This window comes from Mustela nivalis, assembly GCF_964662115.1.
Source record: "Mustela nivalis genome assembly, chromosome: 11".
In the NCBI taxonomy this organism is placed as follows: Eukaryota; Metazoa; Chordata; class Mammalia; order Carnivora; family Mustelidae; genus Mustela; species Mustela nivalis.
This window is the reverse complement of record NC_139030.1, coordinates 32,635,755-32,663,434: the sequence shown is the minus strand read 5'-3', so window position 1 is coordinate 32,663,434 and position 27,680 is coordinate 32,635,755. Positions and strand designations below refer to the sequence as shown.

General features: G+C 35.5%; 2 protein-coding genes across 22 annotated transcripts in view; both read left to right on the top strand.

Annotated features, from left to right (window-relative positions):
- ORC4 (origin recognition complex subunit 4) overlaps window positions 1-27,680 on the top strand; it is a 103,054-nt gene that overhangs the window by 24,362 nt on the left and 51,012 nt on the right. For 9 of the 21 annotated variants that reach the window (XR_014300591.1, XR_014300592.1, XR_014300593.1 and 6 more), the window contains 4 exons: window positions 11,082-11,165; window positions 21,480-21,553; window positions 24,279-24,355; window positions 25,078-25,168. Coding sequence is in view for 13 of the 21 variants with exons in the window: in XM_082690891.1 (XP_082547017.1) it covers window positions 21,497-21,553; window positions 24,279-24,355; window positions 25,078-25,168 (225 nt within the window). In the remaining 8 variants the exon portion in view is untranslated. Of the gene's footprint in view, window positions 1-9,126; window positions 9,201-11,081; window positions 11,166-16,644; window positions 16,701-21,479; window positions 21,554-24,278; window positions 24,356-25,077; window positions 25,169-27,680 lie in introns of all 21 variants that reach the window. The other 12 variants (XR_014300595.1, XM_082690889.1, XM_082690893.1 and 9 more) reach the window with 6 other exon arrangements.
- Window positions 11,292-13,049, top strand: LOC309844042 (protein SET-like; the record flags this gene model as incomplete). Its single annotated transcript, XM_082690182.1, is given in 2 exon segments — window positions 11,292-11,795; window positions 11,799-13,049. Coding segments are annotated over 2 exon segments (867 nt in total). The 3' UTR covers window positions 12,162-13,049.

The following is a 27,680-nucleotide window of genomic DNA, read 5'->3' as shown; positions in this document are numbered from 1 at the left end:
GGTTAGATTTTAGTTCTTTTATTCCTCCTGAAAGGGCTTTTATCTCTCCGGAGAGGGTTTCCCTAATATTTTCATACCTTTTTCGAGCCTGGCTAGAACCTTGAGAATTGTCATTCTGAACTCTAGATCTGTCATATTACCAATGTCTGTATTGATTAGGTCCCCAGCCTTCAGTCCTGCCTCTTGTTCTTTTTTTTTTTTTTTTTTTTTTCCCTGTTGATTTTTTCCGCCTTGTCATTTTGTTCAGTTAAGATTTGCTTTCTCCTACCCTGGAATTCCGCTGTTCTCCTTGGTGAGTGAAGTTGGTCTTGGCTGGATTTCTTGTTGATCTTCTGGGGGAGGGGCCTGTTGTAGTGATTCTCAAGTGTCTTTGCTGGAGGCGGAATTGGCTCGCCCTTATCAGGGGCCATGCTAAGTCATACCCTTGGTTTGCTTTCGGGAGCTTTTGTTCCCTGAATACTTTCCGTAGAGTTCCAGAGGACTGGAATAAAAATGGTGGCCTCCCAGTTCTGGCCCGGAGGAGCCGAGAGCTCGGGCTACCGCTCCTCAGTGTGCCCTCAGAGAAACGTGCCGAATTGCTCCCATCTCCCTGGCCTCTGGTCTCGCTTGGAGAAAAGCGCTCAATCTTTTGCGCTTGGGGAAAAGCACTCAGTCGCTTCCCTCTCCTTGGCCTCCAGCAGCGCACTAGGAGAAAAGTGCTCAGCCACTCTGTCTCGCTGGCTTCCAGCTGCGCTCCGAGCTCACCCAGTCTGTGCCTGGTTCAAGGTAACTCTGAGCTTAGAGCTCACTCAGCTTCCCCGCTATAATAACTGCAAGCTCTGCGGCACTCAGACACCCCGTTCCTTCTGTGACCCCGCGGGATCTGGAGTTACGCTGACCCTGCATGGGCTTCTCATCCCCTACCCCCCCCCCCACCCCCGTTTTAGCCTCTGGAGTGCTGTCCCTCAGTGGAGCTGACTTTTAAAAGTCCTGCTTTTGCACTCGGTTGCTCCTCCACTTGCCAGGAGTCGGCCCCTCCCCCGCGGTCTATCTTCCCGTTGCTTTGGATTCACCTTTTCCCCGGTCCTACCTTTCAGAAAGTGATCGATTTTGTTGCTAGAATTGTTGCTCTTCTTCTCTTCGATTTCCCGTTGGATTTGTAGGTGTTCGCAATGGTTAGATAAGCTATCTAGCTGATCTCCTGGTACCTGATGTCGTCTCAGCCTGCTACTTCTCTGCCATCTTGACTCCTCTCCCCCTTTCATTATTTATTTTGCAGTACTTTCTTGATTGATATTTCCACATCAGTTATTGTGGGGTTCCCCTCCCCTGCCCTAGCTTGAAGAGGAGAAAACGGAAAAAACACATCCGGAAGCTGAAATTCTCCTTCTGAAACTCTGGATTTTTCCTTTTATCATTACATAAGTGATTTTGTATTAACTTCAGAATATCACTTAATAATTTTCCCATTTATAATAGTTAATAAGGTAGTGGGATGTTAAATAATGGAACTCTTTAGTTCACTATTTTTTTTAACGAATTTTTTTATTTAATTGCATAGACACACCAGTGAGAGAGGGAACAGAAACAGGAGTGGGAGAGGAAGATGCAGGGTTTCCTTGGAGAAGGAAGCCTGATGTGGGGCTTGATCCCAGAACCCTGGGATCATGACCTGAGCGGAAGGCAGATGCTTAACGACTGGGCCACCTAGGCACCCCAGTTCACTATATTAATTCAGTTACTCACTATATTAATACAGTTACAGGATCCTACAGTCAATTACTGAAATAAGAGCTTGTTACAGATTCCTGACAAAACAATAATCTCTGATTAAGAAAGATGTATATTTTCATTAATAAGCGTATACAGTTTAACAAATTACATGTAAACACATTTTCAGTGGTTAAAGTGGGATACTAAATTTTAACATTTTGCAGATTAAAGGAACTTTGCAGTTTAACTCTTTCTGTTTTAAAGACAAGTAGAGTTTAAACTCCTTTAATATATAGGAACTACATGAAATTGTTCTAGTGGGATTTTTTTTTTATTGTTACTTGATTTCTCTCGAATAACACTGATTATTAGTAGTAATAGCAGACATATTGTTCATGGTTTTATTTGTAACACTGTTTATAATGGGTTTTTCATACTATTCTATTATAAATTAAAGAACCAGATTTTCAGCTTTCTGTAATATTCTTTATTTATTAGGATATTATCTAATGAATACTTGATCCAGAATCCTTGATTCTGTTTATGAGTTCTGTGTGAGCCATACATCTATAATGATTTGGGGGTTTGTTTTTTTTTTTGCCCTTCGTCTAGTTTTATTAACAAAGGTTGTATCAGGTACATAGAAAAACGTCCAAAGGCTTATATTTTTTTTCTAGATATTGGAATTGTTTAAATCCTTTTCAACTTCTTTTTGGAGTGTTTTCTTAAAAATTAAATTTCAGACCTCTTTGGTGCTGTGGTTATTTTTTGGCATATTAGCACACTTCCCATTTCTTATATGATCACTTTTTTTTTTTATGTTTTTTGCCTTATTTTTCTTATTGGTTGTCTTATTAGTAATCGTTTTGTAATTTTTCTGCTTTTAGTTTTTATTGTACATGATTTCATTTTAATTCTGTTTTTAGCTTTGTAAGTTACATGTTGCAAATTTCATATTTAGTTTCTTTAATAATAAATTTCTAAGTTGGTTTATACCATGTAGGTCTGTACCAAATTCCAGCAAGAGTGTTGGAGGGAGTGTTCCCCACACCACCACCACCATGCAGTTCTCAGACACTAGCTAGATGTCCTACCATTCAGATGAATTCTGACATTGTTTATCTGGAGATAGCATCAATTCTGTAGGTTAAGGGTTTAGTCCTACAAAACTATCCCCTGCCCTAACCACTTCAGGTGCCAGTCACAGGTCAAGGTTGTCATCTTTTCTTCTTACCAACCTGATGTAGATCAGAGGTTCCAATGATCCCCTCCTTTAGAGTGGCTCACAAAATGCAGAGAATCCTTTTACTTACTAGATTATCGGTTTGTTATAAAAAGGGTATAACTCAGGAACAGCCAGATGGGAGAGATGCATAGAGCAAAGAATGTTGGAAGGGGTATAGAATTAAATGTCTTCTCTGAGCATGCTATTCCATGTGTTCAGCAACCCAGAAATTCTTTGAAATTTGTAGTTTTGGGACTTTTGTGGAAGCTTTGATCACAGGTATGATCTGTCATCATCTCCATGTCCAGTTCTTCTCCCTTCTCAAGAGAATTAGATTGGGGCTGAAAAGTCCAAGCTTCTAATCTTGGTTTACTCTTTCAATAACCAGCGCTTATCCAGAACCTATCCATGAGTTTCCTCTTTAGACCAAAATACACTCCTACCAACCAGGAAATTACAAGGGTTTCAGTAGCCCTGTGTAGAAACCAAAATCAGAGACATCAAATATTTGAACAAAAAATGCTTCTGGTGCTCTTAACACTGAGGAAATTACAAGTGTTTCAGGAGTAATAGGTGCCAGGAACCAGGGCTCAAGAATAATATAATTGTTGATTCACTCATAAATATCCCAAGTTTTCATCTACATTTTTCTTGGTCCCAGTCTCTAGATTTGGTGATTTCTTTTTTTTTAGAGAAAATTAACAGTATTTATGATCAATTCTCAACATTAATAATTGGATTATCAGTACTGATAGTGTTTATTTTTAATATATACCTTCTAAAACAGGATGTATTCGTTATCTCTTGCTATGTAGAAAATTATTCCAGAACAGTTGCAACCAGTGGTGGTTTAAAACAACAGGCATTTATTTTCTCACAGGGTTTCTGTGGATCATGAATTCAGGAGCAGCTTGAATGTTTGTGGTTCTTCAGCTCTCATAAGGTTACAGGCAAGGCATTAGTTTGATTGCAGTCACCTGAAAACTTTACAGGAGCTGAAGAATCTGCATCTAAACTAGTTTGCTTATGTGGTTGGCATGTTAATACTGACTCTTGGTAAGAGGCCTCAGTTCCTTACCACATGAACCTCTTCATAGAGTTGCCTGACTATCCTCATTACGTGGTAAGTTGCTTCCCTCAGAACAGGAGGTCTAAGTGCAATCAAGGCCTCTCTCCTCAGAAGTCACACTCCATTGCTTTCACAATGTCCTCTGTTTACACTGGCCAGCTCTATAACGTGGTAGAGTATTACTTAAAGATACGAATACTAGAAGGTAAGAACCACTGAGAGCCATTTTGGAAGCTATTTAAAATAAAGTGGGATTACCAAGTTTTCTTTCAGGGTATAAGGAAAACCTTGCATTTTGAGTATGAGACCCCTTTTTATTAGTGCCAGAAAGTTATCTGGGGTACCATTTCCCTTCTCAGGTCTCAGTGCCTATTCCAAGTATCTTCAGAAGAAGCTGCCACTTTATATAGAGAACTGTAGTTGTGGCCTTCAGTTGGGATAAATGGAACTGCTGCTGAATATCCCAAATTAGAGATTGGTAAAATTCTTTATCATTCATTTTCCTCATCTCTTTTATGATTGTTGTCCTACTACTTTAGATCTTATGGTTATTCTGGAGTTCTGAGAAAGCTTGGGTGTTATAGAAGTCTTTTAGAATTAGTGGTATTTATAATGTCCTTTGTGTAGCCAGTGTGCTTTATATCTTACAGTTTTTCAACATTTTGGTAATCTCATCTTTTTAGTTTTCTTGATGGCATAGATTTGTTCTTTTTATTTTTTTCTGTAACATTGGTGACATTTTTGAAGGAAGTCAAGGTAAACTGACATGCTCAGTCAACTTTCTTATAAGAATTAGAAAATTAATTGGTCAAATGTATTTGAACTTTTTTCAGGTAGAAGAATGAGTTAGTTCTCCCTGTAGCCAATTAATAGGACTGGTGCTTTTGTTTATTTTGGGGAGTTTTGTTTCAGTGAGGGTGGTTTTATTGTTGTTTTCCTTACTTTAGTTGTTAGAGAATAGCAATTTTTTCAGAACAGAGCATGGTGTTTACATAAGAGCTGTATAAAGAGAATGGTTTTTACATAAGAGCTGTATAAAGAATGGCATCAGTATAGGTAAGAGTATATTTGAACCTGTCTGTTCACAATTGATCATAAGTTAACCTTGGTTGGATGGGGGTGTTTTGCAGAGAAGGGTAGGTGTATTGCACCTGAGTACTTAACTTGAATCTGACTGTAACTGGATCTGTGTCTAAATTTGTGTCTTGGTGTTTTCATATGTGAAAATGAAGGAGTTAAGTTTGATGATCTAAAAATAAGTGAGTCTGTAACTTTAATAAAGACACTTGATGAATAGCCATTTTGCAGTACAAGGAATAATGTAAGTTACTAAAAATTCTGGTTTGGAGTCTCAAAAAGATTAAGTTTTCCTATGTATTGTATAATACTGTATAAGAAAAAATTCAAAGCTGTCTTTTTAAAACAAAAACAAAATATATAAATATGTATATGTTATATATATGTTTTTGGCAATCTCTTCCTTTTAAAAAAATCCAACTATTTGTAGAGATCTTATTACAGTATAAATGTTCAAACAGATTTTTCAACTGTCACCGCAAAGTTATCTAAGCATGTTGGTGGAGAGGTAAGGGGTATTTATGCATTAGTATTATTAGACACAATGGGAGAATATAATCTCAGCCCTAGTACTCAGATTATAATGATTTGGTCTTCCTGTGTTTTCTGCATAAGTTGAAGAGTCTCATTAGAAACAACAAACTGTTCTTAAAGTTTTTAGGGTAAATTACGAGATTTCAGGTTTACATGGGATAATTTCTAAAAATTCTCAAATGGTTTCTTTCTAAGGCAGTATTTTCAGTTTTTTTCCTTCTAAAAGTAGTCTAATGAATGTTCGCTAATTGATACATTGGGGTTATAGCATATAATATTTATATTTATATGAATTCAACTGTGAGCATGTCCAGAGGAAAAAACTAAATAGTGGGAAGGAGTCTATTCATTATTATTCTTAAATAAACATATGCCCTGGAGTAACTTTATGAGTATAAAGTACACTTATATACTTTTCAAAAAAAATATATATATATATGTGCTCTCTTCTTACTCACTGACTTTAGTGCCCAGGTCTTAAATCTTGGGTCCTATGTATGATACCTTCCTCCACCCAAAAAAAAAAAAAAAATGCTGTTTTCATTGATTCACATCTTTGTTGCCTTTATATTGTTTGTCCACCCAAGCAAACACATTAGCTTTGAATCACAGCCTTCATTCCTCTTCCTGTTCAGCATATTTCTAGTCAAATTCCATGTGCTCAGAGACAACAGAGTACTGTTGGCTAGTACAACATTTAAGATGTAGTTATGAGATAAATCAGTGCGAGTGAAAAGATAACAAAACATTTCAAAAGATAAAAGGATTTCTAGATTATTTGCAAATGTGTGTTGAGAAATGAATATATTTTAATGTGTATTTTAAAGAAGTTCTCTCAATCTTTTTTATTGTTTTACACTAATACAAAATTGATACTTATGGACTACATCATGGGATATTTCATGGTCGGTAGTTAGAAATCTTACAGTAACTTATAAATAAGTGCCTTTTTTTTTTACCTAAATCGAGTCATTAACGATTTTTCTATTGATATTGTTTATTTTGTTGACATTAATCCACTACTGTTAACTAAAAACAACTCTGTGGGCATATTTATTAATGCTGGGATTCTAATAGGTACTTTACAAGTAAATACATTTACTAAGAGATGTGTATTTGTATATATCCATGCACATATATGTATGTACATATGTGTATATATACAAGCATATGTGTGTGGGTATGACTCCATGTATATGTGTGCTTCCAAATTGCTATGTAGTATTGAAAACTAAGATGTAAGAGACAACATGACTTTTCTGGAGAATTACAAACTTTTTAGTATGAATTATTTGGTCAGTTTTGAGTATTAGACATTACAAATTTTATAAACTATTAGATATTATAAAATAACAATGAAGAAAATAGCGTGTCATTATATAATTGGACTAAAGATGCTTAAACTTTGGATTCATTGGATCTGAGTGAGTTTCTAAGTAAATTGTGTCCCTTTTATATTCACTGGGAACAAACGGAGAGAAAAAAAAGATTTTATACAGTTGTTGGGAGTTACTAGTTACTCTGCTGTGGACAAGTTTATCTAGCACTCATGTAAAAAAAAGCAATTACTTGGGATTACTCTTCAGCTCTGGGGAGCTCAAGGAAGCATCTCACCAGATACTCAGCCCCAACTTGACTTAACTAAAGCCACATAATTTTATAGACAACATTCCCACCTAATCTTTTTAGGAAGTACTAAGAATATGTTTGCTATAAACCCAGAATTTACACCTATTTTGTCCCTTATTTGTCCCACCTTCAGCCTTTTAATTCCATTTTAATCTTTCTCTTGCTACAGACACTCCAGCTGATGAGAGATAAATGTGGAAACTAATTCTAGCTGACTGAAAAACAGCTTAAATATATTTTTACCTCAGTTTCATTTCAAAGAATAATAACAAAACGTGGAAACCACCCACAGATTTGTCCTAAAATATCTTTTGTTTTACATTTTGACTGTTTATCCACTCATCATCATTTTTGTAACTGAAGAGAGGCAAAGTTCTAATGTTTTGTGCATTCTTACTGTTTTTCGAAAAATGTCAGCCATTCTGAGTTAGACATTAAGTAAACAGTAGTAGAATTTGTATTTTTGCTTTTACCTACTTTAAACAAAGGCATATAATATATAGTATATATATTTTTAATTATTACTATGTTATATTAGTCACCGTACAGTACATCATTAGTTTTTGATGTAGTGTTCCATGATTTATTGTTTGCATGTTTCACCCAGTACTCCATGCAACACGTGCCCTCCTTAATAGCAGTCTCTGGGCTAACCTATCATCCCTCCATCCCCCTCCCCCCCTAAAAGCCTCAGTTTGTTTCCCAGAGTTCATAGCCTCTCATGGTTCATCTTCCCCTATATATTCTTTTCTTTAGTTATCAGAGGGAGATCTTTTTTTATTTTACCAAAAGTTCTTATCATGAAGTCATACTCCTCTGTGCTGGAACTTTAGGGTTTTGTCCAAAAGAGGGCTTTTGAAAAAATAGTGATAATTTGTATGTTCTTCATTTTCAATCTCATCCACCAGTTTTACACAAATTTTGTAGGAATTCTGTTAGTAAATTTCATCTTTTCTCATGTAAATTATTGATTTTCCAAACTGATTGGAAAGTTTTTATATTTTTAACAAATGGACATAATAAAGCCTATTTATGTTTTTTATAGGAATATATGTTATAAAGTCCTCTTTGTAAGTTTTAAGTGCCTACGCATGAGAATTTTTTATAGGTAACACATCATTTTCAACACAAAATTAGAGATAAAAACGTTTTCAAAATGCTCTCTCCCTAGCACAAGTTTCTTTCAAAAATTAGTTTCTTCCCTACCTTTATTTTAAAATTCTTCATAGAGAATTTTTGTTCTTTGTTCTTTCTTTCTTTCTTTGCTAAAGCAATATGCTTTGGACAGACAGCCACTTTTCACTCCAGGAAGAATCCACAATTTTTTGGAATGTCTGAATCATTTCACTTTCTTTTAAAACGTCATAATGCCTTTAAGTTCAAGGTAGCTAAATTCATTAATTCCATCCAACTGGGCCCATAAGCCTGTGTTATATAGTAATAAGCTGAATATGAATAAACATGTGATGGTGCCACTTGTAATCCCTTTTGTTTACTTACCTCCCACTCTTTACCTTAGGGCTCTCAGGTTGCTATTAGTGACATGACTTGACTTGCTAATAGAGAGATCACATGAAGATACTAATGTCAATTTATATGTTAAATATTATCTAAGTTTAATGTAATTCTAATTTTTTAGGTAAATATTTTAAGTAAATGCCTTGAAATGCTTGTTTTACCTGAGAGGATTATTTTGCACCAACTAGTTTGGAGCTTGTTCATCTGTATGTAGGGCAGGAAAAATTCTTTGTTGTACCTTTGACCTACTTGGACAACTTCAAGTAAATGAGACATATTCTCACCTGTTTTCTCTTGTAAATGCTTTCTTTTCGTTTCTTTGGTTTACAGTTTCTGTTAATATTACTATTATGGGCTTCATTAATTTTTTTTCTTCTTACAGTTCTTGCAGACTCTTCCCTTGAAATAGAAGTATTGGTCCTTGAACAACATGAGGATTGGGACATACTTTTTTTTGTATGTCTTGATATTTTCTACTTAAAAACTGTCATTTGAAACTAATAATTTAGTAGCTCTGGAAGTCACATTTTCCCATTCTGCAGGGTTTGTTGCTTTTTTGTTTTTGTTTATTATTTTACTTTTTAAATTGTTGTTGTCTGTTTCTGTGCCAAAGGTCAGCCTGAGGTATAAAATTAAAGTCTCTCAGGTGTATGTGAACCTGTACCTTCCCCTGGGTGTGCATCATGACTTTTTAATTCTCATTTTATGCAGTTTCTTTTGAATATCCTAATCTGTAATCTCTGGCTCCCAAAAAGAGGAAGAGTAATGGCACCTAGGTGGCTCAGTCAGTTAATTCGCAGACTCTTAGGCTCAGGTAATGATCTCAGGGCTGTGAGATCAAGCCCCGTGTAGGATTCAGCACTGGGCTCAGCGCTCTGTGTGGAACCTTCATAAGATTTTTTCTCCCTCTGACATCTTCACCCCTTGACCTCCCCGCCCCTACCCCTGCACGCCCAAAAGCACATTATCTCAAAAAAAGAAAAAAGAAAAGAAAAGGAAAAAAATGAAGAGTAAATGAAGGGAGGGAAAAGGGGCATTGGCTTTTTAAATCCCATGAAAGTTATGTCTCAGGAGGAAGAGGGACTTCAACAGTAAGAGGATATAGACTCCTATAGCAGCAATGGCCATGGTCGCCAAACTGTGGAAAGAACCAAGATGTCCTTCAACGGACGAATGGATAAGGAAGATGTGGTCCATATACACTATGAAGTATTATGCCTCCATCAGAAAGGATGAATACCCAATTTTTGTAGCAACATGGACGGGACTGGAAGAGATTATGCTGAGTGAAATATAAGTCAAGCAGAGAGAGTCAATTATCATATAGTTTCACTTATTTGTGGAGCATAACAAGTAACATGGAGGACATGGGGAGATGGAGAGGAGAAGGGAGCTGAGGGAAATTGGAAGGGGAGGTGAACCATGAGAGACTATGGACCCTGAAAAACAACCTGAGGGTTTTGAAGGGGCGGGGGGGTGGGAGATTGGGGGAACCAGGTGGTGGATATTGGGGTGGGCACGTATTGCATGGAGCACTGGGTGTGGTATGAAAACAATGAATACTGTTACGCTGAAAAGAAATTAAAAAAAAAAAATTAACTAAAAAAAAAAGGAAATGGACTAACAATGGCAACCTGTCTGTTAATGTTTCTCTGAGATAAGAAGCCACAATCAGCACAAATCTTTGACATTTGGATCCTGTCGGATCCCTTTTACCCATTCTGTCACCACAAGCTGTGTGCAAAATCCTCCAGTAACAGGTTGATAGCTGCCTCCCATTGGACATGGTAGTGGGGGATGGGTGCTGCTACTGAGCAAAGAGCTGAAAAGAACCAAAATTAATGGCAGTTTGCTTTCCAAGCCTTCCTCTGGATATTACAAACCTTAAAGAAACTCTAGAGTTCCGAAATAGTTATATCACATTCTGTCGTGTACAATTGCTTTCTGGTGGATATAGATTCGTGATGCTTCCTACTTTCCATAATCCATCTTTCTGTAATCCCTCTAAGACATTTCTTTTTTGTTTGTTTTACTAGATATTGCAAGGACAGGGATTATCTGATTTCCTTTTGCTCAGTGATTCTTCTCTACACGTCTCCTTACTGACTTTCCAAAGTTCATATTATAAACATGTATTGCTTTCTGATGTTAAAAAAAAGTTTATTATTTTAAAAATACAGATGTTTATTAACATAAATTTTACAGGTACACATTTGGATTGTTAGTCTGGAACATCTGGGATACTGACAGTTTTCTTTCAGAATGCATTCATCTGGTATTTTTATTCCCTTAAAGAGAAGTCCACTGATAATTTTGATGCTCCTTTGGTGTTTACAGGGTGTTTTGGTGTTTTTTCACACCACTTCAGACTAAAAGAACACTGCATTGGGTATCACTGAAGGCAACAGCTGCTGCTTATATGTAAGTTGTATGATCTTGGCAGGTTTTTAAAAATCTCTACCTAATTTCTGCTCTTATAAAAAGTAGCCTATGAATCAGAGCTTCCAGACGTGCCTCTCTCCGGGTTTCCTGGAGTTTCCTCGCAGCATGGCCCCCAAACGCCAGTCTTCGCTCCCGCCTCAAATGAAGAAACCGAGACAGCCCCCTGCCCCCAAGCTAGGGCAGACGTCAACATCCCAGCACTTGCATAGAGGAGAAAAAGAACAGCAAGAAGCAATTGAACATATTGATGAAGTACAAAATGAAATAGACAGACTTAATGAACAAGCCAGTGAGGAGATTTTGAAAGTAGAACAGAAATATAACAAACTCCGCCAACCATTTTTTCAGAAGAGGTCGGAATTGATCGCCAAAATCCCCAATTTTTGGGTAACAACATTTGTCAACCATCCACAAGTGTCTGCACTGCTTGGGGAGGAGGATGAAGAGGCGCTGCATTATTTGACAAGAGTTGAAGTGACAGAATTTGAAGATATTAAATCAGGTTACAGAATAGATTTTTATTTTGATGAAAACCCTTACTTCGAAAATAAAGTTCTCTCCAAAGAATTTCATCTGAATGAGAGTGGTGATCCATCTTCAAAGTCCACTTAAATCAAATGGAAATCTGGAAAGGATTTGACGAAACGTTCAAGTCAAACACAGAATAAAGCCAGCAGGAAGAGACAGCATGAGGAACCAGAGAGCTTCTTCACCTGGTTTACTGACCATTCTGATGCAGGTGCAGATGAGTTAGGAGAAGTCATCAAAGATGATATTTGGCCAAATCCATTACAGTACTACTTGGTTCCCGATATGGATGACGAAGAAGGGGAAGGAGAAGAGGATGATGATGATGATGAAGAAGAAGAAGGATTGGAAGATATTGATGAAGAAGGAGATGAGGATGAAGGTGAAGAAGATGAAGATGATGATGAGGGGGAGGAAGGAGAGGAGGATGAAGGGGAAGATGACTAATGGAACACTGATGGATTCCAACCTTCCTTTTTTAATTTTCTTCAGTCCCTGGGAGCAAGTTGCTGTCTTTTTTTTTTTTTTTCCTTTTTCTTTTTCTTTTCTCCTCTTGTGCTCATTCGCCCTGTTTTTTGAAGTCTCCTTTTTCTCTCCCTTTATACCATGGTTCTCAGCTTATTTTGGGGGGAAATACCTTGAGCAGAATACAGTGGGAAAAGAATCTCTACCCCTTTTTGTTCCAAATTCATTTTTGTCCCTTCCTGTCTCAACAAAAACAAAAACTTTATGGAATCAACACCACCGTGCTCTGTGGGAAAAAAGAAAAACCTTCTGCTCCCTTAGCTCTGCTGGAAGCTGGAGGGTGCTAGGCCCCTGTGTAGTAGTGCATAGAATTCTAGCTTTTTTCCTCCTTTCTCTGTATATTGGGCTCAGAGATTACACTGTGTCTCTATGTGAATATGGACAGTTAGCATTTACCAACATGTACCTGTCTACTTTCTCTTGTTTAAAAAAAAGAAAAAAAAACTTAAAAAAATGGGGTTATAGAAGGTCAGCAAAGGGTGGGTTTGAGATGTTTGGGTGGGTTAAGTGGGCATTTTGACAACATGGCTTCTCCTTTGGCATGTTTAATTGTGATGTTTAACGGACATCCTTGCAGTTTAAGATGACACTTTTAAAATAAAACTCTCTCCTAATGATGACTTGAGCCCTGCCACTCGATGGGAGAATCAGCAGAACTTGTAGGATCTTATTTGGAATTGACATTCTCTATTGTAATTTTGTTCCTGTTTATTTTTAAAATTTTCTTTTTGTTTCACTGGAAAGGAAAGATGATGCTCAGTTTTAAACGTTAAAAGTGTACAAGTTGCTTTGTTACAATAAAACTAAATGTGTACACACACAAAAAAAGTAGCCTATGTGTTCTTTAAAGTCCTTTTCTTTACTAAATCTGTGAGTTTATCCCTTGTTTTATACTTCTACTGTCTTTTCTATTTATATCCTTTCTTTCTTATATCCTTTCTTTTATATTTATATATCTTATTTCCAGCCAGACTTTAAGCTTTTGATGATAGAGGCCAACTTTAATATTCATCTTTCCCATAGTGATTTTCCCAAGGCCTTGTAATGCATACTGATTCACTAAATAGTTTGTTTAGTTGGGCATCTGGGTGGCTTAGTTGGTTAAGGGACTGCCTTCAGCTCAGGTCATGATCCTAGAGTCCTGGGATCGAGTGCCACATCAGGCTCTTTGCTTAGCAGGGAGTCTGCTTCTCCCTTTGACCCTCCCCATCTCCTGCTCATGCTCTTACGCTTTCTCTCTCTCAAATAAATAAAATTCTTTAAAAAAAATAGTAATTTGTTTAATTGAATTGTTTGTGAATCCTTGTTATCAGCATTGTGCTCCTTGGTTTTCTCACTATCATACAAGGAGGCATTTCTACATTTATTTTATATAAATAAATATTTAATCTTTTTATAGATTGCATTTATCTTCTCTTTTATTTGTAATGTCATTCCTAGTAACAATTAGTGTATAATGTGCTGAAACTATTCCTTTAAAAACAATGTCTGGAAACTGAAGCCATAAACTCATTTATATGTATACACAGACACACACATATATTGTCATCCATACAGATAGACGTATGGAAATTCATACATATACACATGGAAATTGGAAAATATTCCAAATAGGAATATTTGTTGTATAGCTGTCTTATTTATTGGGCCAAATTAGTCATGAGATATTATCACCATATAATACCACCAAAAAATTTATATCTAGTTGACACAGCCAACAAGTTGAGTGCCTAAAATTTGTGGCATGAAAGGACTTACAAATGATTTGAAACAACAGTATTATTTTGGTGAAGCCGTATGTTTTTTTACTTTAAAACAATTATTAATTCAATAATTTATTGAGCTGTTTATTCTCAGGCGTAGGGGGTGGTTATCCAAAGCAAGTATCAGGGTGCCTGGTTGGCTTATTTGGTTAAGTGTCTGCCTTCAGCTTGGGTCATGATCCCAGGGTCCTGCTTCTCCCTCTCCCTCTGGCCCCCTAGTCATGCTTGCCTGTGCTCTCTCTGTTTCTGTAGTGCTTTCTCTCACAAATAAATAAGCAAAAATCTTAAAACAAAAAACAAAAAACCCAAAGCCAGTGTCATAATTTCTGCCTTTGTAAGATTTGATAATTCTAGATTCTTTAGGACAGTGATATTCAAAATCAGGTTTTATCTTATAATGTATATGTTGTCTCCTGTTGCTAATCAGCAAGCTGAGAGATACTTTGTCAATTGTCTAGACTTAAAACAGTACCTGACTTTTTGTTCAGGTTAGTGGTATATACGTACATCTATATACACACATACCACTATACATTATACAAGTGTGTGTGTATATAATATATACGTATACATTATATGTGTGTGTATATAGATATAGATATATAAAATGGAATATTACTCAGCCACTAAAAAGAACAAGATCTTGTTATTTGCCACAACATATATAGACCTAGAGGGCTTTATAGTAAGTGAAATCCAAGAAAGAAAAATACCAAATGGTTTCACTTATATGTAGAATCAAAACAAAATAAATGAATAAAAACAACAACAACAAACAGAAACAGACCAAGAAATACAGAAAAACTGATGGTTGCCACAAGGGGAAGGGTGTGGGAAGATGGATAAAATGGGTGAAGGGGAGTAGAAGGTATAGGCTTCCAGTTGTGGAATGTGTAAGTCACAGAGGTGAAAGGTATAGTGTAGAGAGTATAGTCAGTGGTATAGTAATAGTGTATGGTGACAGATGGTAGCTACACTTGTGAGCAGAATGTAGTATATAAACTTATTAAATCACTATGTTTTATACTTGGAACTAATGTAATATAATATTACTATATTTTACACTTGGAACTAATGTAATATACCAACTATAGTTCAATTAAAAAAAAATCTGATTTGAGGGGCTGTCCAGGGAGTCTATTCATGTTGATTGTCCCTGGATGGTTTGGTGTTTTGTTAGTCTGAAAGACAGTGATTAGAACCAGCCTCAGGTGAAGAGGTTAAGTTGGCTGTACATACCAGATAGATTTTTATTTACCATTCCCAGGGTGGGGAAACACCTGACACCTGGTTAGATATTGAGCTCTATTTGGAAATACATTATTAGTGTCATTTGTTTCTTTTCTAGTTATTTATTTATTTATTTATTTATTTATTTTTACAATTTAAGAGGTTTTTCTAAATAATCACTTTTATTGTTGGCTAGAGTTAGTTTAAAATATATGATATAGGCACACCTAGGTGCCTCAGTAGGTTAAGTGTCTGCCTTTGACTCAGGTCATGATCCCAGGGTCCTGGGATTGAGCCCCATGTGGGACTCCCTGCTCAGCAGGGACTCTGCCTCTCACTCTCACTCTCCTCTGTGCTTGCTCTCTCTCTCTTTCTGTCTCTCTCTCAAATAAATAAATTAAAAAATAAAATATATAATGTAGAGACAGTGAAGAATATAGATAGTGGTTCTGAGTGAGGTTTGGTGTTAGGAAGTCACTATGAGAAAACAGGAGCTGTAAGTGGTTGAAATCTCAGGAGCAGTAAAGGACTTGCTTCATAAAATTTAGGAATTAATCAACATGTAGTTTTTAGAAAGCATACAAATGGGTGATTATTGTGATAAATAAGCCACCTCGTTTGGTAAGTGAAAACTGAAGGTACACGATTTTGTCTTAAATTCATTCACTTAGTTATCCTGCTTTGGTTAACATCTTCTTAAGAAGCCTGAAATTCCAAATATAAGTATGCTAAGTAGTGGTCAATGAATATATTTTAGTATTTCCCTTTTAACATTTCTTCTTCAATTATAAGAATGTGAGTTGTAGAATTCATTGAAAATGTATGAGCAGGCAGCTTCATGTGCCATATATCTATAATTCCTGTCATTTTAGTCTTTTGCAACACAGAAACAAATTTTCAATGGCCAGTACCTTTCTGCTTTACAATTTGGAAGTTCTCTAGAATTGATGTAGTGAGAATCTTCCCACCCTATATATGTATCTAACTTTATGTGTGTCTTATAACTCAGCAGAATGACCTAAGGCAGAAAAGTCAGAACCGTATTGCAACTCATTTGAGCCAGTAGTATAGAACTGTGGTTCCTGAGACCTGGTAGTATAGCAGGTCAATCAGAGAACATTCTGTAGATCACAGATTTATGACTAAGACACAGAAATAATATTTTAGAAGAATTTTCCCAGGCAAATATGTTATTTGGGAAACTTACATTGAGTAAAGCAAATAACAGTTTCTTTGTGTGTGTTTCTAATTATAGTTTAATGTTACCCTTGTGTCCAAAATTTCATCAATGCTGGCAGATTTTCCTTTTCCTTTTAAAATAAAAAGTTTAGCGATTTGTGAGCTTGTACTCTTTATGAGGAAGAATGCTTTCATTGGGCCTACCATGTTGCATTGGATGTACCACATTACAGATATGTCACTGGATGCAGTGGGTTGTAAGAAATTATACAGCAGAATCTCATCATAGGTGAGTTGAAATCTAACTGCCCTAAATTTGACTCCACTGTACTGCATAGTTCTAAAGAATTTTAACAGTGTAATTAGGAGACTAATGATTAACATTTAGATTTTTTTTATTTTTTATTTTATTTAAAGATTTTATTTATTTATTTGACAGGGAGAGATCACAAGTAGGCAGAGAGGCAGGCAGAGAGAGAAGGGGAAGCAGGCTTCCTGCTGAGCAGAGAACCCAATGTGGGGCTTGTTCCCAGGACCTTGGGACCATGACCCAAGCTGAAGGCAGAGGCTTTAACCCACTGAGCCACCCAGGTGCCCGGAGCCAGCTGATTTTTAAAGTCCCAGGGAGACACTTAATCAACTGAGCCACCCAAGCCTGTGCATTTTGTTTTTTTACGTAAAAAAAATTTTTAAGGGGCACCTTATTCAGGTTTTATAAAAAGAACTCTTTTGTCATTTACCAGGAACTCTATAGGCATGTTTTATGACACAAATCCAGTTTTTTTCCAACTTTTCATATTAGAGTAATAATTTATAGCAGAAGGAGTTTCTATACCTTTAAATTCAGGTCTGTTGGCCTGGGATTTAATTATTATTATTATTTTTTTATGTGCGTTCATCCATTTTGCTCATGTCTTTCTAAATATTACTTGTTCTTTGCCACCGACCACCCACTTGGCATCACAGTAACTGACACAGCTTGTCCAACAATGCCATGCCATTAGTGCTTTTTTCATCTTATGATTGGAATTGGGAGACTAATCTTCAGTTAGCACCATTAGTTAGCTGGCTTTAACAGAGCAAATGTTTGTCCTCATCTTCTGAATCAAGCACATCTTTTTTTTTTTTTTAAGGATTTTTTTTTTTTTAAGATTTTATTTATTTATCAGAGAGAGAGTGGGAGAGAGCGAGCACAGGCAGACAGAATGGCAGGCAGAGGCAGAGGGAGAAGCAGGATCCCCGCTGAGCAAGGAGCCCGATGTGGGACTCGATCCCAGGACGCTGGGATCATGACCTGAGCCAAAGGCAGCTGCTTAACCAACTGAGCCACCCAGGCGTCCCTTTTTTGTTCTTTTTATATTAGGCACCTTTCATGTGATTTGACACCACTTTGAGATAACTATTTTCTAAAGTTGGTAACTATTTTAGGTACTAATTTTTGCTTTTGCTTAATTTTTTTTTTTAAGTCTAGGGATTTTAATTATTCCCAAGAAATATTGATGAATCAAAATCTGTTCATATAAACATTGTTTTCTGTGCTGTTAAAACACATATATCAAAACAATTTAATAATTCTTTGCAGGAAAGAAGATTTTTGTTGTTGTTGTTTTTTGATCAGGGGATGACATATAACTATAAAACATCCAAGCTAGTGTTTCTTTCTTTATTTTACTCTTTTGTTTTACAAGTTTTTTAGAGTTTTTTTAAAACAATTTTATTTATTTCTTAGAGAGGGTGAAAGAATACAAGCAGGGGGAGCAGCAGAGAGAGGAGAAGCAGCTCCTCACTGAGCAGGGAACCCCATATGAGGCTCCATCCCAGGACTCCCAGATCATGACCTGAGCCGAAGGCAGACAGTTAAACAACTGATCCACATAGACGCCCCGTTTAAGGAGTTTATATGACTATCCTCTGAAGGCTCTCCGAATTATCAGATGATAGGACAAAACCTTTATTACTTTTATATAACTGGAGAAAGAAAAACTTTTCTGACTTTTTAATTCCGCTTGTGGCTAACACTCTATGATGTTTTCTAATAGGTAGCCTTTTAGCTTATTTTATTTACCATAATGGAAGTCCTTTGGCTTCATGGTATCTTTTTTGTGCCAAATTCTCCTGTTTTGGTGATCCTTACATACTGTTTACCTCAGTATAATCCTTAGATACTGTTTACCTTTAGGTTTAGCTTGGATTGAAGAGATGGTATCTATACCAATGGATTTCTTTATCTTCTGTGGTATCTTAACAGTTTTATGAGGTTTGGTGTGGAATGAAAAGTAATTGACAATTTTCTCAGTAGCTGGTGAAGTATGGTTCTGGGACTGGCAGTAGGAGCATCATCTGGGAATTTATCAGAAATGCAAATTGTCAATTGCTACCTTAAACCTATTAAATCAGAAACTCGGGGTATGTTGCCAAGCAATCATCATCTCTTCCAGGTGTTGAATGGCTTCTTACCATTAGTAATTTGGAGTCTTTGAGATCCATGTAACTGTAGATTGATCCACCCATCATTTCTTTTTATTACCAATATTCGAAACTATTTTTTTATATTGATGAGAACTCAATGAATGTATACCATTGAAGTATTCTCTCATAATTCTGAAGTTCTTCAGTTGAATTCACACTTGGTATTTATTGCATTGTCAAAGAAGTACTGTCAAAGAAATTACTTGTTTACAAGAATCTGTGCTTTTGCTACCTCCACTTCCCCATCCTCCTCTTGGTTCTTCTCTCCAATGTAAAATGATAAAGGGTATTGCTGTGCGTGGGATTTGACAGCATTGCATATCAGGTAAATCACTTAATTTAACCCCCGCAATACCCATGAATTAGTTAATAGTTTTATCTCAGATTTTGCAGAGAAGAAAACTGGAGCTTAGGAAAGTGAAGGTGACTCCGTAGAACAAGAACCCAAATCTGGGCCCTGCTGATAACAAAGCTCTTAAATATAGTAGTACCATCAGTCTTATTTCTCTAGTTGTGCTTTTCCTTACTCTTTAAGAATTTGCATTTATCTTAAACTTGATGTACAGGTTTTTTTTTCCTGGGCTTTTTACAGTCCTGATTTGAATTTTTTTTTTTTTTTAAATTTCATCACTTGTGACTTTCTAAAAATCTAAAACTTTCTAGAAAAATTTTGGTGTCTTCATCTTCACTTCCTTTGCTTTTACTTTTTTCTGGTTTAATTTAAAAAATGAAAACCTTTTCATATACTCAGTTAAAGATGTAGAGTCTGTATTGCCAGCTTTTTCAGACATGCTAAAATGCCTCTGGTAATTTCAAGTTTGAAGTAAGTAGGGAGACTATTCCAATCATGGCAGAATTATGTTAGAAGTAGAAGTGTAGATATTGACTAGTAATTTTAATATTATTTGAAATATTCCTCTTAAACCCCATGTCTTAATTGTAGGCAGCAAATAAAAGATGAAATATACTACTCTAATTCCAGAAAGGAGAATATATTACTAATCATTTTTAATGTGTTGGTAGCAAGCATAGACCTTTTTTCACAGTTAGGGTATTTTAAGCCACAGTGAGGATATCATTTCATGTTGTTAAATGGGTCCCCCCCCCATGCAACTTTTATTTAAGGGGAGAAATAATAAAAAAATAATAAATTAAAAAATGGTTAATATAAAGATTCTTAAAGTTGCTTGCATAGACATTAGGCTCCTAGAAGGTGCCCAGAGGCAGCTGAGAAGACTGCTTTTCTCCTAAGAAAAAATATTCTTAAAGAATAAACCAGTTGAATATTCTGTTCTTAAGTTCCAATTTCGGATCTTGGAACCAGAAGTCCTTTGGACTTTGGGCCCTGACTACATGGCTTATACAGTTAGGGGGAGACAGATTTGCTTGCTCTCAATCTGTCAAAGCCTTGCTCAGATGCTATCCTGTTAGCATTTCCAGAGAAGAATAAAACAGCATTCCAATGGTTGGCATCTAATTGTCAGTATGTAAAATTAATAAATGTGAGTTAATGAGTTATTAAATGAGTTAAATACAAAGTATGTGTAACAGTTCCTGGTATATAAGCAAACAGTGCTTAAGTTCTTATTACCCGACTAGTAAAGATTGCTATTGGAAATCAGTGCTAAGACAATTAGATCTTGGGGTGCCTGGGTGGCTCAGTCGGTTAAGTGGCTGTCTTCACTCAGGTCATGATCCCAAGATCCAGGGATCCAGCCCTGCATCCGTGCTCAGAGGTGGGCCTGCTTCTCCCTCTCTCTATGCCTGCTACTATGCCTACTTGTGCTGTCTATTTCTCTGTCAAATAAATAAATAAAATCTTAAAAAAAAAAAAAACAGAAAAAAGAAAAGAAAATTAGATCTTTTAGCCAAATGTATTTATCTGTGGCTATATTGCCATAAAGACTTTTACAAATTTTTCTTTATTTTATTAGTATATATATTTTCCATTCATATCATAATTGCCAATTTTGTTTTGGATATTGTGCTAAAATGCTCAGAATTTTAATGGATTGGGGATATTGGTAGTTAAGTGGACAGTCTTTTTAATATAATTTGATTATGGATGAAGAGAAATAAAGCAATTATGGAAGTTCATGGAAGAGGCATTTTACCTACGAATTAAAGACAGTGTATGTACGATGAGTAGAGCAGGAAAGCCAAGGCTTTCTGGAAGGTTATGATCCTGTGGGATGGATGGAGAGGGAAACATTCCGTATAAAGGAAGCATATAGTTTTAAGGAAAGAAAAATAGTTATGGGAGGGAATGTGAATAGTAGATTGAAGCGAAAGGTAGAAAGAAGTTAGTTGTCTGTAAGAGCCATATACCATGTGGTATGGAATGTCAAATAAGCCAAACTTAGAGAACTGTTCAGATTTCTTTCAGTTTTACTGAGAAATAATTTACATACAGCACAACAGTTTGATTTATGTATATTGTGAATGATTACCAAAAGAGATTGAGGTGAGTTTTTGAAGTTGGAGAAATTGGAGTTTTCATGTTTTAAAAGTTGTGTTTATTTTGATTCTGTAATACTAAATTCTTAATCTCTTCAAGCCTGTAATGTTTTTATATTCATGCTTTTTTTTTTTTTTTAAGGATTTCAGTTTGTTAAAATGAGCAGTCGCAAATCTAAGAGTAACAACTTAATATATGCAGAGTACCTTTCACAGGTTAGTATATATTTTCATTAACCTCAAAGTCTATTATCAATCAAAACTGATCAGAGAAATAATTATCTTCTTAATTTGAATTCTTTCCTTAACACTTATGAAACACTTTACATTTTCAAGGAGAGACTCTACACTACTTTCATGCTTTTTAAGGCTTTAGACAAATGTGTCCTAATTTCAGTTTACTTCAGAGTTTTCTACTACTTCTGTTAAATTTATTCCTATTTTATTTCTTGTGATTATTGTGTTATAAATGGAATTGTTTTAACTTTTTTATTTGTTCATTGCTAGCATATCTAAATGCAATTGATTTTTATATATTAATCTGTATCCTGCAACCTGACCAGACTTACTAGTTCTCATAGTTTTTATTTTTTATATAAGATCATGTCATCGGCAAACATAGTTTAACTTTCTTTTCATTATGGTGACTTTATTATTTTTGTTTTAATTTTCTAATTGCCCTGGCTGGAACTTTCAGTACAATATTGAGTAACAACTGAAAAGCAGACATTCTTGTTTTGTTTTTGATTTGGGGGAAACACATTCAGTCTTTTACCATTGAAGTGATGTTAGATAGAGGTTTTTATAGATGTCCTTTATTGGGGTGAGGGTGTGTTGCCCTTTTTTCCTAGTATGTTGAGTGTTTTTATCACGAACATTTAATATTATCTTGTGTGCATACAGTATTCAAAGTGCTGAGCCTATATCTATGTGTCTGTGTCTTAAGATAGGGAATGGGTATAATAACTTTGTCCTGGTATTTCTATTTATCTGGCTTGACCAGAACTATAGTTTTTTTAAATCAAAACTAAATGTATGTTATTGGCATCCCTTCCTCCCTTACTTTTTTTTTCTTTCTGGAAGGAAAAGGTTTAACTCCGTTTCATGAAAGAAATTTAGCTTAAGTATGATTTACATATCCTAGTAAAGTAAGTATCTTCCACGTACAGCTTAATTTCTGTATACATATATATGTGTTTAACCTTCATCTCAGATCACTTTGAGATTTTTGAACCGTTCACTGTTCACTACAGCTTCACTTCACTTTATCCCTTAGATTTTATACATAGTTGTTGCCTCTGATAGACAAGTTGAAGTTTGAAAAAGAAAAGGATAGAGATTTATATTTTGATTTCTAATGATCTTATCTAGGTAGAGAAATACACCATATAATTAGTATTATGATTATATATGCTCATTTAAGTGTTTTATATGTATTAACTATTACCTGTACAAATACTTAAGTTATGTTAAAGACGACTACCTTATTTAATCTTGAGAACAGGCCTGCCTGAAAACTATTACTGTCTCTATTTTATAAATGAAAAACATTAAGATTTAGGAAAGGCTAACTTTAAGATCCACATAATTGGTTCTTCTGGCATCACTCCTCTTAATTCTTTCCCCTTCTTAAATAATAATTTGCTTTGAATAATTTGCTCTGAATAATTTGCTTTGCTTAGCCTCTGTTACATATAAACAGAACTCAGATTCTACCTTTTTGGTACATGAAGAATCAGTCCCATGCTGTCAGTCTGAGAAAAGCAAATTATCTTGGAAGCTTCTTGTTTCCATTGGTGGGACCAAATCTCAAATAGCTTCCTAAGGTTTTTGTCTTTGAAAGGTTTCTGTATTAGCAGCAGATGCAGAAAAGGAAATGCCTTTAATGGTCTGTCTTTTTTAAAAATGCGCTAGATTATCTGACATAATATTTTACAACTCAGTTTAAGCCCTTTATTCTAAGGCAAACTCAAAATTAATAAGAATTTTTTTTCTTGGGGCACCTGGGTGGCTCAGTGGGTTAAGCCTCTGCCTTCGGCTCAATCATGATCTCAGGGTCCTGGGATCAAGCCCACATCAGGCTCTCTGCTCAGCAGGGAGCCTGCTTCCTCCTCTCTTTCTCTGTCTCTGCCTGCCTCTCTGTCTACTTGTGACCTCTGTCTGTCCAATAAGTAAATAAAATCTTTAAAAAAAAAAGAAAGAATCACCTATTTAAAAAAAAATTTTTTTTCTTAATTCGTTCCAGTGATTCCTCATTTTATAGATACAGATGAATCTAATTTCTTCCATGTAGTTGAGCAATTCCTTATATGCTAAATTACAACTTTTTTTCAGTGTGTCATTTCTTTCCAGTTTATTTGCACTATTTCTTTAGGCATGGATCATACTTTTTTAGGAGTATCTTACTCTGCTTCTAGTAGGTCCTCAGTAACTATATGAACTTTTAAACTTTTGTTTTCTCAGAATCCTGACTTTTATGATAGGTGCAGGTAGATAGGGCTTGGGCTAAGCCAGTTTAGATTTGTTTGGTCTCTAGAGATTGAGGTGTGGTTCATGAGCATTATTAGGTGAGATTACATTATTACATTCTCTCCTGTCTTTTTTCCTTGGCTGATATGTACCATATAAAGTGAAGTGTTCATTTATTCACATGCAATGTAAAACAACCCTCAAATTGCTGATGTGGCTAATGCAATTAATTCTTTCTGTTGAACCTCACAAGTAAATTCTCCTCCTTCCTCCGGGACTTGAGTTAGGTTGAAAGAACCGTTAGTTTTACAACTCATGAAAGTAGTACCAGAACTGGTGAAGACAAGTTATTTAGGGAGGGTTGAATAGACTCATTAATACCTAATTCTGACTGCTGTAAATGTATATTCTCATTCATTTTTATTTCATGTGTAACATTTTTATTTATATTTATTCACTTTCTTTTTATCAGGTACAAGGAATTTTACGGGAAAGATTTTGTCATCAGAGCCCACATAGTAACTTATTTGGAGTACAAGTACAATACAAGTAAGTTTAGCTGTCCTTTTGTCCACTATGAACTTACTTAAAGATGCCGTTAGGTTTTATAAAAATTATCCGCACAGATTTTATCTTGAATAAGGCTAACAAACATTTTTATAGAGATAAAAAATTTCTTTTTCTTTTATAGAAACAATAAATATTATAAAGGAAGAGCAGATATAACTGTTGTCATAATGAGAATGTGCCTTACCTTTCAATCTTGTGTTGCTTCTGTCAGCTGGTATATGGAGAAAATTCTGGGCTCTGATACTCCACAGCCTGTTGTGGAATGAAAGCTCCCAAGATATGCTGCTGTTGTCCCTTGTCTCATGACATCATAAAGCTAAGACATTTCAAACTTACTTGGTTTTCTCTTGAGGTTTCCAGAGAATCCATATTGACCTACCCTCTCTTCAGTGGTTTTCTGTGCATATTCAAATTCAGCTTTTAAATAGTATTACCTAGCATATTATTCCAGCTTCCTTTTTATTTTTTATTTTATTATTTTTTAAGATTTTAATTATTTATTTGACAGAGATCATAAGTAGGCAGAGAGGCAGGCAGAGAGAGAGGAAGGGAAGCAGGCTCCCTGCTGAGCAAAGAGCCCGGACGTGGGGCTCAATCCCAGGACCCTAGGATCATGACCTGAGCCAAAGGCAGAGTCTTTAACCCACCCAGGCACCCCTCCAGCTTCCTTTTTAAATTTTGACTTATATATGTCATTCCAGACACTTAATTGAGCTGCTAAAAAGAACTGCTATCCATGGAGAAAGTAATTCTGTACTCATTATTGGACCCCGAGGATCAGGAAAAACCACGGTAAAACTATTGATTTCTGGTATTTTCTTGTTTGTGTAGGCATGTAATGATTCTTATAGACAGTATTGAAAATACTTTGTATTATTTTCATTATCTCATTAATTTCCCTTTTTTCATTTTCTTTAAATCATAGAAGACGTGCAAAGCCTTAAAAATTAGGGTGGTATATTTGAGTTGAGCATATCGTTTTTCACCACAGTAACAAATTTTCAGTTGCTGCTTTTTTCATCATGGCCTTTTGCCCATGAGGAATTTATGCTTGCCAGTAGAAAAAACAGATTAGCATTTATTGAGCATATTCCTTGTGCCTTTTCTCTGTGTTCTTGCACCTTATCTTGGTCTTTTTATCTGTATTATCATTTCTTCTTTACACTAACGCTGCAAGGTAGACATTGTTTCTGTTTATAAATTAGGTAACTTGTCATGACATGCATTCTTTTTTCCCCTGCTGTTTTATTGTTTATTGTTTAACCCTAACTCAAGTAATTTTCATATGTACAGTCACATCTTCTAGAATTCTTTTCTACTTTCCCTCTTTATTTTCTTAGCTACCGCAAAAAGATACTCTTGATTTTTCTCCTCATTTTCTCTTTTCACATTCTTTATTCAATATATGAGATAAATTATGACTGTTACATTGAATATATGTACTATTAATTTTCAGTAGTTGGGCTATATAAAAGCTCTTTTCTGCTATACTCCATGCAATGAATTTAGATTTCTCACTAACATACTTTTTTTTATTACATGTAGAAGTAAAATTACGTATTAAGTAAAGTTACATAAATTAGAAGTAAGATTGTTTTTAAAGCGATGAATGTTGACTATATATTAGGTAAGGTGAGGAAATAAGGACTTTACAATTTTATTGAATTGCCCATTTCTAGTGGGGATATAAATCTAGGTAATTTCTTTTTTAATCTTTGAAGAATATTTTACATTAATTGTTTATTTACAATAATTTTTTAGTTTTGACTATATTTAATTTTATTCAGTCTTCTGCTCAGTCACTTTATACAACCACTATTTCTCTCTCTCTCTCTCTTTTTTTTTTTTTTTTTCTTTTTTAAGGTTTTAGAGAGAGGAAGAAGAGAGGGAACACAAGTAGGGGGAATGGGAGAGGGAGAAGCAGACTTCCTTCCTACTGAGTAGGGAGCCCCATGTTGGGCTTGATCCCAGGACCCTGGGGTAATGATCTGAGCTGAAGGTAGATGCTTAATGACTACGCCACCCAGGCACCTATATTTCTTTATTCTTGAGTTCCTTAGTATGATTTTCTTTTGTGTTTGACCTCAGTACTGTTCGGATGGTTTTGAAAGGAAAACCATGTGACTGATATGCCTTTGAGCTATTAGAATATTTTAAATTTCTAACAATAATACTATTAAATAGTAGAAACACTATGCAAAGGAGATGCATAGAAAGGTCACATAAAATTAAATACAGATCTGTCTTGAACTTAAAAGTTGTTCAGTTTTACTTATAATTAAGTAAATTAACCAAAAACATTAGCAGTTTTGTCTACCAGGTTGACAAACCTGTAAAATTGATAACACTAAAATTGTGAACTTATAAAGAAATAGACATGTGTCCTGCTGGTAATATAAATTGACATAACTGGAATAAGAGACAGTATCTAACTAGGCCAAAGTCATATGCCCTTTGACTCACCAGCAGTATTTCTAGGAATTTAACTTGTGAAATGATGTATATACAGTTACTCACTACAACACCATTTGTTAATAGTGAAAGATGAGAAACAACATAAATGCCCATCAGTAGAGTACTGGTTAATAAATGCTAGTACAGTCATCCACATAATTATTGTGCATCAGTGAAAAGAAACATTTGTCTGTAGTCCAGAAAAGGAAGAGGGAAAAAAATACTTGTGTTGGTTTGTACTAGCATACTTCATTTTGCTTTGCTTTGTTGCACTTTGCAGATAATTGCATTTTTTACAAATTAAAAGGCTTTTGGCAACCCTTTATTGAGCAAGTATGCAGGCATCATTTTTCCAACAGCATTTCTCATTTTGTCTCTATGTCAAATTTTTATAATTCTCACAGTATTTCAAACATTTTCATTATTATATTTGTCATGGTGATCTGTGATCAGTGATCTTTAATGTTACTGCTGTAATTGTTTTGGGGTGCCAGGAGCCATGCCTGTATAAGATGACAAACTTAATGGATAAATGTATTGGTTCTGACTGTTCCACTCTCTGGCCACTCCCCCATCTTCCCCCCCACCCCCCGCTCTGGTCCTACCTGTTCCCTGAGTTACAACAATACTGACTTTAGACCTATTAATAACTCTATAATGGTTCCTAGGTGTTGAAGCGAAAGGAAAATTCACACATCTCTCACTTTAAATCAAAAGCTAGAAATGATTGAGTTTAGTGAGGAAGACAGGTCAAAAACCAAGGTAAGCCAAAAGCTGGGCCTCTAACACCAAGCAGCCAACCTGTGAGTGTAGAGGAAAAGTCCTTGAAGGAAATTCAAAGTGCTCTTCC